The 13968-nt window shown below is 37.1% G+C and overlaps 1 protein-coding gene across 1 annotated transcript in view; it reads right to left on the bottom strand.

Annotated features, from left to right (window-relative positions):
- The window catches only part of HAUS6 (HAUS augmin like complex subunit 6), a 42165-nt gene that overhangs the window by 14354 nt on the left and 13843 nt on the right, over positions 1-13968 (bottom strand). The window contains exons 8-12 of the mRNA XM_065908446.1: positions 12822-12992; positions 10137-10330; positions 9285-9411; positions 8700-8802; positions 1834-1915 (exon numbers count right to left, since the gene is read on the bottom strand). Of these exons, the coding sequence (XP_065764518.1) occupies positions 1834-1915; positions 8700-8802; positions 9285-9411; positions 10137-10330; positions 12822-12992 (677 nt within the window). The remainder of the gene's footprint in view (positions 1-1833; positions 1916-8699; positions 8803-9284; positions 9412-10136; positions 10331-12821; positions 12993-13968) is intronic.

The raw sequence follows: 13968 nt of genomic DNA, 5'->3' as shown, positions 1-13968 counted from the left end.
AAGCAGAGACATTACTTTGCCAACAAAGGTCCATCTAGTCAAGGCTATGGTTTTTCCAGTGGTCATGTATGGATGTGAGAGTTGGACGGTAAAGAAAGCTGAGTGCCGAAAAATTGATGCTTTTGAATTGTGGTGTTGGAGAAGACTCTTGAGAGTCCCTTGGACTGCAAGGAGATCCAACCAGTCCATCCTAAAGGAGATCAGTGCTGGGTGTTCATTGGAAGGACTGATGCTGAAGCTGAAACTCCAATCCTTTGGCCACCTCATGCAAAGACCTCATTGGAAAAGACCCTGATGCTGGGAGGGATTGGGGGCAGGAGGAGAAGGGGACGACAGAGGATGAGATGGCTGGATGGCATCACGGACTCAATGGACATGAGTTTGAGTAAACTCCGGGAGTTGGGGATGGACAGGGAGGCCTGGCGTGCTGCGATTCATGGGGTCGCAAAGAGTTGGACACGACTGAGTAACTGAACTGAACAGATGGTGTTTTTGAACTGTGGTATTGGAAAAGACTCTTGAGAGTCCCTTGGATGGCAAGGAGAGCAAACCAGTCAATCCTAAAGGAAATCAGCCCTGAATATTCACTGAAAGGACTGATGCTGAAGCTGAAACTCCAGTACTTTGGCCACCTGATGCAAAGAACTGAAAAGACCCTGATGCTGGGAAAGACTGAAGGCAGAAGGAGAAGGGGACGACAGAGGATGAGATGGCTGGAGGGCCTCACCGACTTGATGGACACGAGTTTGAGCAAGTTCCGGGAGTTGGTAATGGACAGGGAAACCTGGCCTGCTGCAGTCCATGGGGTCACAGTCAGACACGACTGCACAACTGAACTGATGGTGTTTTAATTTATTATAACTTACTAAGAACATACAAAATGCAGGAGGCCTGAAGTCACTTAAAATTTAGAATCTTATTTTTAGAATTATTCTAAGTATTTTGTTTCCGTACCTGTGCCTCATTAATATGGGGAAAGTGAACTAAAAGACACCTATTTAAATCAAATGGTAATCAGAAAAACAATAAAAAAGGAATCTGTCTAGCATGTCTGTGTTTGACTACTAGTTAATAATGTTTATTAAAGGAGAAACATATACACATTTAGAGATTTTTGCTTTTATAATCTGACGTCAGTTTATTTAAGGGCCAAAATAGAATAATACAGAAAAAAAAGGCAATAAATAAAATAAGACTACTACTAGTTAGTTACAATAAACTAACTAGGTTCAGCTTAATCATGCTAAACTTGGGGATTAGATTAAATCAGAAGTCTTCCCCCCCAAAAAAATTTTTTAAGCATAGAACTCTTTTTATCAAATGGCATATAAAACCCCAATATACAATACAGATAAGCTGCTCAGGTTGAAGTGGCAAAGGATGGAAAAACCACAGACTAAGTCTGACTCATCCTTAGCATCAGAGGGCGCTGCAGAACACAGACTGAAAACCACCAACCAGGTAATTTCAGAAGTCCCTAAACACTTGGATTTAGTCAACAGTCACAAGTGATTTCAAAGTTCACAGACACAAAAATGCAAAAATTCCCAAACTTGTATTAGATAATTTTCATACACATCTTTCTCTTCAAAAATTAGGTAACCCCCATGAGTCTCAACATTTAGATAAGAATAGAAAAGGAAAAAAATGCCCATGCATCAGAAATGTTGAATCTTTCCAGAAAAAGGGGATCCACAGTGGGAAAACACTGTCTGATTAAGAGAAGAAAGTTATAAGCTATCCCACACTAGTGAAGCTTGAAAACTGGCTGAAGATGGAACTAAAACTAATGAAGATGAAAAAAAATCAATACGAAAATCAAATCTGTTTTACCTGTTGGCTGGATCAGATTTAGTTTCCAGGGTATCACTTGCTCTTCTGCAATTATTTTCCTGGATATGTTGCTTAGGTGTAACTAAAGGAATAGAAAAATTAATTACTCTTTAATTACGCTTGTACATTCTAATATTTACACCTCTCTTAAAGTTCTAAACAGAAGAAAATAAAAAAATAATATAAATGTTAATAGGAAAAGATAATTATTCAATTATTAACTATAAAGTAATACACATGACAATGATAGAGAATATGTACAATAGGCTCTCCTAAAAAGATAGCTCAAAGTATCCCCAAAAGGGACAATCCTCAACTCTTTAGTATTATATATAGCCATGTTTCATGTTTAAGTACACGAACAATGCACTTATCAAATAAACCAGTCAAAAAGTTATAGTACTTAGCACATTTTAGCCCAGCACCTACAACATCAACTGCTATGTATTTATTCTACAACATACCATTTAATAACTATCTCACTGCAGTACTAACAATGGGGAAAAAAATTTTTTTAATGGAGACCTGCCTTCAAGAAATCAGTACAGGAGAGACTATTGATAAGAAAAGCATTATGACATACTGTTACAGTATTATAATACAAGTATGCACAGAATGCAAGAAGGCAGAAAGGCACCTGGTCCAGAGTATGGAATGTGAAGAAGCCACGAAAGTATCAGGAGAATAAGGTGCACGTTTGGTGTACCAGAGCATAGCATATATCTAGTGGAGAAGCATGACAGGAAATAAAATTGAAGGAAGTCATGGCTATATTTCAGAGGATTAGATATTCCAGAAGCTCCTCTTCTTTCAACATGTTTGATTCTGAAAGATTATACATGTCCAAAGTGTTATTGTATAAGAAACCAATGTGTATTGTAAAGTTTTCTTTTAATTCATCATAATGCCACCTTTTAACATTTTCAATATCCTAAGCTTTTGAACTTACTAATGATGATGTAGTTTCTGTTATTTATAAAACATCCCAGGGTTTCCCTGGTGGTTCAGCAGTTAAGAATCTGCCTTACAATGCAGGGGACATTGGTTTGAGCCCTGGTCTAGGAAGATCCCTGGTCCAGGAAGATCCTACATGTTGTGAGGTAACTAAGCCTGTGTGCCACAACTACTAAACCTACCCTCTAGAGCCCATGAGCAACAACTGCTGAGATAATGTGCTGCAACCACTGAAACCCACATGCCCTATGGCCTGTGCTCCACAACAAACAGTAGCCCCTGTTCACTCTAACTGGAGAAAGCCAACACAGCAACAAAGACCAAATGCAGCCATAAATAAATAAACAGACAGATAGAAAACTCTTTTAAAAAATAAATAAATGAAAGTCTTAAAAGCAACCAGAGATCAAAAATTACCTACAAATGAATGTAGGTTAGACTGACAGCAAATGTTTCGAACAGAAGGCATTAAGTAATGATGGCATATTATCAAAGTCTCAAGGAAAAATAAGTCCTTGATCTTGAATCCTATAACCGATCTATCATTCCTGAATAAGTAAAGACATTTCTCCAAAGAAGACATAAAGATAGTCAATAGACACATGAAAAGATGCTCAACATTGCTAATTATTAGAGAAATGCAAATCAAAACCACAATATCAACCTCACACTGGTTAGAATGGCTACCATAAAAAAATCTACAAATAATAAATCCTGGAGAGGATGTGTACACAAGGGAACCCTCCTACACAGGGGAATGTAAACTGGTACAGCGACTACAGAAAACATATGGAGATTCCTTACAAATCTAAAAGCAAAACTACCATTTGATCCAGCAACTCCACTCCTGGATATATATGCAGAAAAAACAAAAACTCTAATTTGAAAAACACATGCACTTCAATGTTCATAGCAGCACTATTTATAATAATTAAGACACGGAAGCAAACCAAGTGTCCATCAACAGATTACTGGCTTAAGAAGTGGTATAAATGTGCATATATATGTATATATGTGTGTATGTATATATATGTATATATACATGTATAGTGGATATTTTGGGCTTCCCCGGTGGCTCAGCAGTAAAGAATCCGCCTGCAACGCAAGAGCCGCAGGAGACTCAGGTTCATATCCTGGGTGGGGAAGATCCCCTGGAGGAGGGCATGGCAACCCACTGCAGTATTCTTGCCTGGAGAATCCCATGGACAGAGGACCCTGGCAAGCTACAGTCCATCGTGTTGCAGAGTCGGGCACAACTGAAGCAACACAGCACACACGCAGACATAATGGATATTTATATGAATATTTCTCAGCCATAAAAGAGTAAAACATTGCCATTTCCACAACATGGATGGACCTAAAGAATATTAGGTTTAGTAAAATTAGTCAGAGAAAGACAAACACTATATACTATCACTTATATGTGATTTCTAAAAAGTAATGGAAATTTCGTCTAACTCAATGGAACTATGAGCCATGCCGTGTGGGGCCATACCACTGGAAGGGAATGCAAATCACTTCAGTATTCTTGCCTTGAGAACCCCATGAACAGTATGAAAAGGCAAAAAGATACAACACTGAAGGATGAACTCTCCAGGTCAGTAAACGCCCACAGAAGAGTGGAGAATAACACCAGAAAGAATGAAGAGACAGAGACAAAGCAAAAACAACACCCAGTTGTGGATGTGACTGGTGATGGAAGAAAAGTCCAATGCTGTAAAAAATAATATTGCATAGGAACCTGGAATGTTAGGTCCATCAATCAAGGTAAATTGGAAGTGGTCAAACAGAAGATGGCAAGAGTAAACATCATTTTAGAAATCAGAGAACTAAAATGGACTGGAATGGGCGAATTTAACTTAGATGACCATTGTATCTACTACTGTGGCCAAGAATCCCTTAGAAGAAATGGAGTAGCCATCACAGTCAATAAAAGAGTCCAAAATGCAGTCCTTGGGAGCACTCTCAAAAACCACAGAATGATCTCTGTTCATTTCCAAGGCAAACCTTAAATGTCACATTAATCCAAGTCTATGCCCCAACCAGTAATGCTGAAGAAGCTGAAATTAAACAGTTCTATGAAGACCTACAACACCTTCTAGAACTAACAACCAAAACAGATGTCCTTTTCATTATAGGGACTGGAATGCAAATTAGTAAGTCAAGAGATACCTGATGTAACAGGCAAATTTGGCCTTAAAGTACAACATGAAGCAGGGCAAAGGCTAACAGAGTTTTGCCAAGAGAATGCACTGGTCACAGCAAACACCCTCTTCCAACAACACAAGAGACAACTCTACACATGGACATCACCAGACGCTCAATACTGAAATCAGATTCATTATATTCTTTGCAGCCGAAGATGGAAAAACTCTATACAGTCAGCAAAAACAAGACTGGGAGCTGACTGTGGCTCATATCATGAACTCCTTATTGCCAAATTCAGACTGAAATTGAACAAAGGGAAAACCACTAGACCATTCAGGTATGACCTAAATCAAATCCCTTACGATTATACAGTGGAAATGACAAATGGATCAAGGGATTAGATCTGATAGAGTATCTGAAGAACTAAGGATGGAGGTTCGTGACATTGTACAGGAGGCAGTGATCAAGACCACTCCCAAGAAAGAGAAATGCAAAAAGGCAAAATGGTTGTCTGGGGAAGCCTTACAAATAGCTGAGAAAAGAAGAGAACCCAAAGGAAAAGGAGAAAAGTAAAGATATACCCATCTGAATGCAGAGTTCCAAAGAATAGCAAGGAGATAAGAAAGTCTTCCTCAGCAATCAATGCAATGAAATAGAGGAAAAACAACAGAATGGTAAAGACTAGAGATCTCTTCAAAAAAATTAGAGATACCAAGGGAACATTTCATGCAAAGATGGGCTCAATAAAGGACAGAAATGGTATGGTCCTAACAGAAGCAGAAGATATGAAGAGGTGCCAAGAATACACAGAAGAATTGTACAAAAAAGATCTTCATGACCCAGATAACCATGATGGTGTGATCATTCACCTAGAGCCAGACATCCTAGAATGCGAAGTCAAGTGGGCCTTAGGAAGCAACACTACAAACAAAGCTAGTGGAGGTGGTGGAATTCCAACTGAGCTATTTCAAATCCTAAAAGATGATGCTTTTAAAGTGCTGCATTCAATACGACAGCAAAGTTGGTAAACTCAGCAGTGGCCACAGGAGTGGAAAAGGTCAGTTTTCGTTCCAATCCCAAAGAAGGGCAATGCCAACGAATGCTCAAACTACTACACAATTGCACTCATCTCACACACTAGCAAAGTAACGCTCAAAATTCTCCAAGCCAGGCCTCAACAATATGTGAACTGTGAACTTCCAGGTGTTCAAGCTGGACTTAGAAAAGGCAGAGGAACCAGAAATCAAATTGCCAACAACTGCTGGGTCACAGAAAAAGCAAGAGAGTTCCAGAAAAACATCTATTTCTGCTTTATTGACGACACCAAATCCTTTGACTGTGTGGATCACAACAAACTGTGGAAAACTCTTAAAGAGATGGAAATACCAGATCACCTGACCTGCCTCCTGAGAAATGTGTATGCAGGTCGAGAAGCAACAGCTAGAACAGGACATGAAACAACAGACTGGTACAAAACTGGGAAAGAAGTACATTAAGGCTGTATATTGTCACCCTGCTTATTTAATTTATACGCAGAGTACATCATGCAAAATGTCGGTGTGGATGAAACACAAGTTGGAATCAAGATTGCCAGGAGAAATATCAATAACCTCAGATAGGCAGATGACACTACCCTTATGGCAGAAAGCAAAGACGAACTAAAGAGCCTCTTGATGAAAATGAAAGAGGAGAGTGAAAAAGTTGGTTGAAAACTGAACATTCAAAAAACAAAGATCACGGCATCCAGTCCCATCACTGCATGGCAAATAGGTAGGGAAACAATGGAAACAGTGGCTGACTTTATTTTCTTGGGTTCCAAAATCTCTGCAGATGGTAACTACGGCCATGAAATTAAAAGACGCTTGCTCCTTGTAAGAAAAGCTATGACCCTCCTAGACAGCATATTAAAAAGCAGAGACATTACTTTGCCAACAAAGGTCTGTCTAGTCAAAGCTATGGTTTTTCCAGTAGTCAAGTATGGATGTGAGAGCTGGACCATAAAGAAAGCTGAGTGCCGAAGAATTGATTATTTTGAACTGTGGTGCTGGAGAGGACTCTTGAGCGTCCCTTGGACTGTAGGAGATTAAACCATCAATCCTAAAGGAAATCAGTCCTGAATACTCATTGGAAGGACTGATGCTGAAGCTGAAGCTCCAATACTTTGGCCATCTGACGCACTGTAAAAGACCCTGATGCTGGGAAAGATTGAAGGCAGGAGGAAAAGGAGACGAGGAAGGATGAGATGGTTGGATGACATCAGACTCAATGGACATGAATTTGAGCAGGCTCTGGGAGTTGGTGATGGATACAGAAGCCTGGCATGCTGTAGTTCATGGGGTTGCAAAAAGTTGGACACAACTGTGCAACTTTCACTCAAACTAAGTATGCCGAGAGTAAAAAGGCCCTTTCCAAGCTGAAGTGAGAACATAATGCCAACCAAATATGTCAAGAACTATCAAAGTAATTCTGTCATCATGAATAATGCTCTGAATCTGAAAGTCTTTATTCATCAAACTATGAAGTCTTTTCTGTCTACACTTCTGCTGGCTCCTATCCTTGACCCATGCTCTCTGGTCTATGATATTTCCCAATTAGTGTCCTCCTCACATACACCTGACTCTCAAACAAATCACCTATGCTAGTTGTGGTTATCCTTTTCTTCCTAAGTCCTGTGCTGATTGCTGCCATGATCGAATAGCTGCCAGAACTCCCCTGTGACCTACTCCTCACTGGCTACATATTTCAACGTTTTTTAATACACTTATTCCTCTACCTATCTATCTTACATTTACTGAACCCAGTAACAATTTCTTGTACACAAGCAGCAGACAACCGGGGAGACTAAGTATGAAATGGCTATTAGATATTGCAGAGAAATTAACTTTGAGGTGTGACAATGGTATGATATTTGAGGAAACTGGATGATATATTATAGAACTATTATTAATTTGAAGTACAAAATTAATGGTAATTAAACAGGAAAAAGTCCTTATTTTCATGGGAGTGCATGCTAAAACACTTAAGAGTCAAGTGTTAACATTTCAAATGGTTTAGCAAAGAAAAATACATATTTAAAGCAAAAATCTCAACTGCAGAAACAGGCAATGGTTAGGTATTCAAGTAATTACTGAACTATTCTTTCATGTTAAAAAACTGTGGGCTTCTACACAAAAACTTATAAACGACTATTAATAGCAGCATTACTCATAGTAGCCAAATGGTGGAAACAATACAAATGTCCATCAAAAGACAAATGGATAAACAAAATACAATTAAATCATACAAAAGAATGTATTCACACACAGTAATGAAGTATAGATAAATGCTACAACTTGGATGAACCTTGAAAACATTGTGCAAAGTAAAAACTGTACAAGTAAAGAAAGGAGACACAATAAGCCTCCTATTATATGATGTTCTTTACATGAAATATCCAGAATAGGCAAATTCACAGAGACTGGAAGTATTTAGTCATTGTCAGGGCCTGGGAGAGGGGAAAATGAGGAGTGATCACACAATAGGTACCAAGTTTTCTTTTGAGGTAATAAAAATCCTCAGAATTTACTAGTGGTAATGGTTGCACACCTTTGCAAATTTACTAAATGCCACTGAGTTGGACACTTTGCAATGACCGAAATGCTATATGCATTTCATCACAAAATAAAACTGGGAAAAAAACATGAAAGAATATGTAAGAACTATTATTATAGTGAGAAATATTAATGAGAGGCAAGTTTAAAAGAGAAAAAAAGTAAAAAACCAACCTGGAAGTGAAGCAGGATATTGTAAAAGAATGCTCCTCGCATATGCTTCTTCTGAGGCAGGGTCAAATGAAAGTGGAGACATAGGCGGTAAAAGATCCACAGCCTCAAAACAAAGAATTTGTTATTTTGAAATATACACACTTTACTCAGTACCACAATAACAGTACTAAATTAACCTATGAAAGGATGATTTTTTTTCCATAATAAAGATAGAATTACCAAACATACAAATTATACTATAACTGTTTTAAACTAAAGAATACCATATTAGGAATAAGAAGACTACTTTGTCCTCCAACTATGCCTCAAATGTAACAGAACCTAACATAAAGAGAAATGTCTCATTTTCTTTTTAACACAATCCATTGAATCTAAAAATATTAACCATATCATAACAACACCTTGATGAACATTCTAATATGTATTTAGAAAAATCAGAGAAACCAAAATATTTGAAATTTAGGCTCAGATGCAGAGATGACAAGCATACACACATACAGCATTTCAAAGTCACTTGTTACATGATAAATCAAGAGATTACAAGAGATTAAACTATTCTCCAAAAGGCAAGTCAATATTACTTACTGGAGTAGAACTCTTAATTATACTGAAAGGAGACAGGCCAAGAAACTCTTTCCACTTTTTATGCCATTCTTCTTGTTTTTCAACAATAGAATGTCTTATAGTTTTGAGATCTTCTGTTATTTTATACCTATGACGGAATAAAAAATAACTTCATTCAAAACATAAATATATAAAAAGAAGGACTACGAAAAAGTAATGAAATAAGAATTTGTGGTTTATCTGGGAAACCTCTGTAACTTCTCCTCAGTTTTGCTGTGAACCTTAAATTCTTCTTTAAAAACCTCAATTTAAAAAATTTAAGAGCCAATTTTAAAAATCAAAAAAAATGAACAAAAATAAAAAAGAATACAATGGGGCATTACAGGTGACACAGTGATAAAGAATCCACCTAATAATGCAAGAGGCGCAAGAGATACAGGTTCGATCCCTGGGTTGGGATGATCCCGGGGAGTAAAAAATGGCAACCTGCTCCACTAATCTTGTCTGGGAAATCCCAAGGACAGAGGAGCCTGGCGGGCTACAGTCCATGGGATGGCAAAAGAGTCGGACACAACTTAGTGACTAAGTACCACACCACCACCACCACAAAACAAAGCTAGAGAAAAGCTTAAATTATTTCATTAAGAATTATCATTCAGGGCAAGTAACATACACCAGACAAAAGAAAACTACATTAATTTTCCTTTCTACTTCATGTGTCTCTCTAGGAGTTGATGATATGGTTTCTGAATACCAGTAAAATTTTCACATTTGTTTGCCAAAGCTACAGAGGTGTTAACTAGAGTTGTGCTGAGAAACTATCAAAACCACCCTACTCTTCCCCAAGTGAAGTAACAGATCTTTTTAGTGTACCTCATATGCTTCAGATCTGACAGTCTTTCTCTCTGAAATCTGGTCTCTTTTTCAAGGAAGTGAAGGTCTACTGTCAGTCTTGCTTGGTCAGTCTGACAACATTCAAATTTCATTACTTTCAAGACTTCATTTAATAACCAAAAAACTGTTAAGATGTTCAATTTTCCAGCCTCATAAATATTTCCTATGTGCAACTAAGGATTCAGAAAGGAAAAAAAGTGGTGAATTATAGATTCTTAAAATAATAAAATGCTATAAGAACATATTTATGTCTTTCACTAATATATAAAAAAGCTACAAGAGTGAAAAAAAAGCTATACAAAAATGAAATTATGTAAATACTTCTGATCCAAAGAAAACTACTGTGGAAGAATTAACACACTGTGCTACATTTTTATATCATGCAAAAAAAGTTGAAAATTAGAATAAAAGAAATGCAAAGAAATGGAAAGTAAAATAAAGACTGAGGAGAAAGATAAGGCTTAGATAAAGATAATAAATTCATGTTTTAACAAAAGTTGCAAAATTGAAGGGCCCCTAAAGACTGATTCCAAACTTGGACATTTTTATTTGGCCTGCACAGTTTCAAAGTTCTAAAATCATTTGAATTAGTTACCAATATTTCTAAAAAAGACTTCATCATTTCTTGGTGCTTCCCTGGTGGCGCAGTGGTTAAGAATCCGCTTGCCAATGCAAGAGACACGGGTTTGATCCCTGGGTTGGGAAGATCCCCTGGAGAAGGAAATGGCAACCCACTCTGGTATAATTGCCTGGAGAACCCCATGGACAGAGTAGCCTGGTGGGTTACAGTCCATGGGGTTGCAAAAGAGCCAGACATGACTTAGCAACTACAACAACATTTTTAACTTTATCCCTATTGTTACACATAATTTTGTACTTAATTTATATATTACCTGCCTAGCCCCTATAGGAATCTGTGTTTACAGATCCTAATTTTTTATGTACTCTGAATTTGAAGTGCCTGACATGTTACCCGTTAAAGTTCTTCAGGGTCACAATATTTTATCTTTATATCCCCTTGTTGTGTTGTTTAATCGCTAAGTTATGTCCGACTCTTTGCAACCCCATGGACTGTAGCCTGCCAGGCTCCTCTGTCAAGGGGATTTCCCAGGCAAGAATATTGGAGTGGGTTGCCATTTCCTTTTCCAGGGGATCTTTCCAATTCAGGGATCGAACCCAAGTTGTCTGCATTGGCAGGAGGGTTCTTTACCACTGAGTCACCTGGGAAGCCCTTATATCCCCATCCCCTACATGACAATAAAGTCAATGCTTAATAAATTTTAATTTACTAAGAAAAAAAAAGTAGTGATTCAGATGTAAATGTCCTATAAGCAAGTGGAAAAATTTGATACAGTTTGCATTGAAGGGGAAGGACTGGAAATAACCATTTGGTAATATTATTGTACAGGAGGCTGATGAGACCATGGAACTGGGTAAGAATTTACAGATGAATTTATAACATGAGGAAGAAATGAGAGCATTAAAGGAATAATAGGGAACACATTCACTTAAAAGTCAGAGAAAAAGAAACCACTGGAAAAATGGAAACAGTAGTCTGAAACACCACAGGAGGGCACCGACAATGAGGTCACAAAAACTAAAGAAAAGACTTTAAAATAACAGAATCAAGATCAAAGGAAAATAAGAAAATGGAGAGTTTTTAAAAAGAAATTTTTAAAGAAATCATTTGAATCAGTTCTAATGAGATGGATGAAACTGGAGCCCATTATACAGAGTGAAGTAAGCCAGAAAGATAAAGACCATTACATATGGTCTTTACATATATATGGAATTTAGAAAGATGGTAATGATAATCCTATATGCAAAACAGAAAAAGAGACACAGATGTACAGAACAGACTTTTGGACTCTGTGGGAGAAGGTGAGGGTGGGATGTTTCGAGATAATAGCATCGAAACATGTATATTATCTATGGTGAAACAGATCACCAGCCCAGGTTGGGTGCATGAGACAAGTGCTTGGGCCTGGTGCACTGGGAAGACCCAGAGGGATTGGGTAGAGAGGGAGGTGGGAGGGGGGATCGGGATGGGGAATACATGTAAATCCATGGCTGATTCATGTCAATGTATGACAAAAACCACTACAATATTGTAAAATAATTAGCCTCCAACTAATAATGAAAAAAAAAATTTTAACAAACTAGTGAATAAAAAAAAAAGAAATTTTTAACAAAATAAATAAAAAGAAATTTAGCTATCAGAGATCATTATTGCTCTCTTTGAGAATTTATAAAGAATTAGGTACCATATCATCTTCCTATTAAGTACCTCCTACTCTCTACACTGTACAATGTAGTACCATAAAGTGAAAGTGAAGTCGCTCAGTCGTATCCGACTCATTGCGACCCCGTGGACTCTAGCCCACCAGGCTCCTCCGTCCATGGGATTCTCCAGGCAAGAATAATGGAGTGGGTTGCCATCTCCTTCTCCAAGTACCATAAAAGGTATGGACAATTAATAAAAGTTGATAGATATAAATATACACACCCTTAACAGTACCCCTCGTTATGAAAGATTCACCAGATATACGCACAAAAGTAAATTCTGAAGACAGAAAAAGACTGGAAGAAAAACAATATACAATACATAAAATAATTAAGTGAAAGGAGTTTTCTCAAAAGCTTCCTTAATTATCAAATGCTTACCTGACACACTTGTTTCTCAATTTTATCAAGTAAGAGGCTTGGAATATTGATAGCAATGTTAGTTCCATCTAAAGTATAATTGTTATCAAGACTAAGGACTGAACTAACAATTTCTCTCTCTTTTTCCAAAAACCTAAGTGTTTCATTCACTGTAGTCCACAAAGACCGAACCTTTGAAAACAGAGACAAACAAATATTAAAGTCTACATATAATCAGTCTATACATACATTAAAGAAATGTAAAACACAAATATATGTTTTTTCCCAGGAACAAATGAAATATTTCTGGAATGGCTTCTGATAACAAAATTAACTATTTTAACAGTCCAAAAGCACTGATACTACTTTCAACGTCACTTTAAAGAATTTCTAAGGAGAATCTAGACCATTATGATTTGGAAAACATACCTAAGAAACCTTACATTATCAAGATGCAATTAGCATTTCCTGTATTCTGATATGCCATCAATCTAAAGGAGATTTTTCAAGAAGAATCAAAGATTTTCAGGAGAAAAAAGAAAACACTATATATCAACTTTTAAGAGTCATTCAAGTTTCAAAGAGTTAAAATGTCAAAAACTATGTATTAACCTATGCTTATTAAATTAATTATAAGAATGTTCATAGCACTCATTTGTAGTAGTCAAAAACTGTAATAAATTCAAAGAATTACCTCGAGTAAAGAGAATATTTTGCTATACTCATAAAATAGAAAATTAGACAGCAAAAAGAATGAACACATACAACAGCATGGATAAAACAGCATTAAGTGAAAGAAGCTGAATACAAAAGAATGTATTTTATACACGCCCATTTATGGGTCAAACAGGCAAAACTAATCTTTAGTGTAAGAAGTGAGGACAGCCGTTTATTCTTGGAAGGAAACAGCCAGAGGGTTCAATGATCCTGGGATGATGGTAACATTCTATTCCTTAAGTTAAATGCTGGTTACATGGATGTGTTTCGCTCTGCAAAATTTTGTCAAGCTACATACAACGATTTTTGCACGTTTTTGCATGTATGTTATTATGCCTCAAAAGAATTTACAAAAGTAGAGAGGAGGAGGGAAAATATAATAATTATATTTGTGTTAGTGTCTGTGTCTTCTCACAGCACAAAGAAAAGTTGTTCCACAAAGGAAGTCTCA

This window comes from Muntiacus reevesi, chromosome 17 (genome assembly GCF_963930625.1).
Source record: "Muntiacus reevesi chromosome 17, mMunRee1.1, whole genome shotgun sequence".
Taxonomy (NCBI): Eukaryota; Metazoa; Chordata; class Mammalia; order Artiodactyla; family Cervidae; genus Muntiacus; species Muntiacus reevesi.
Note: the sequence above shows the minus strand (reverse complement) of the source record. Positions and strands in the feature narration are given on the sequence as shown.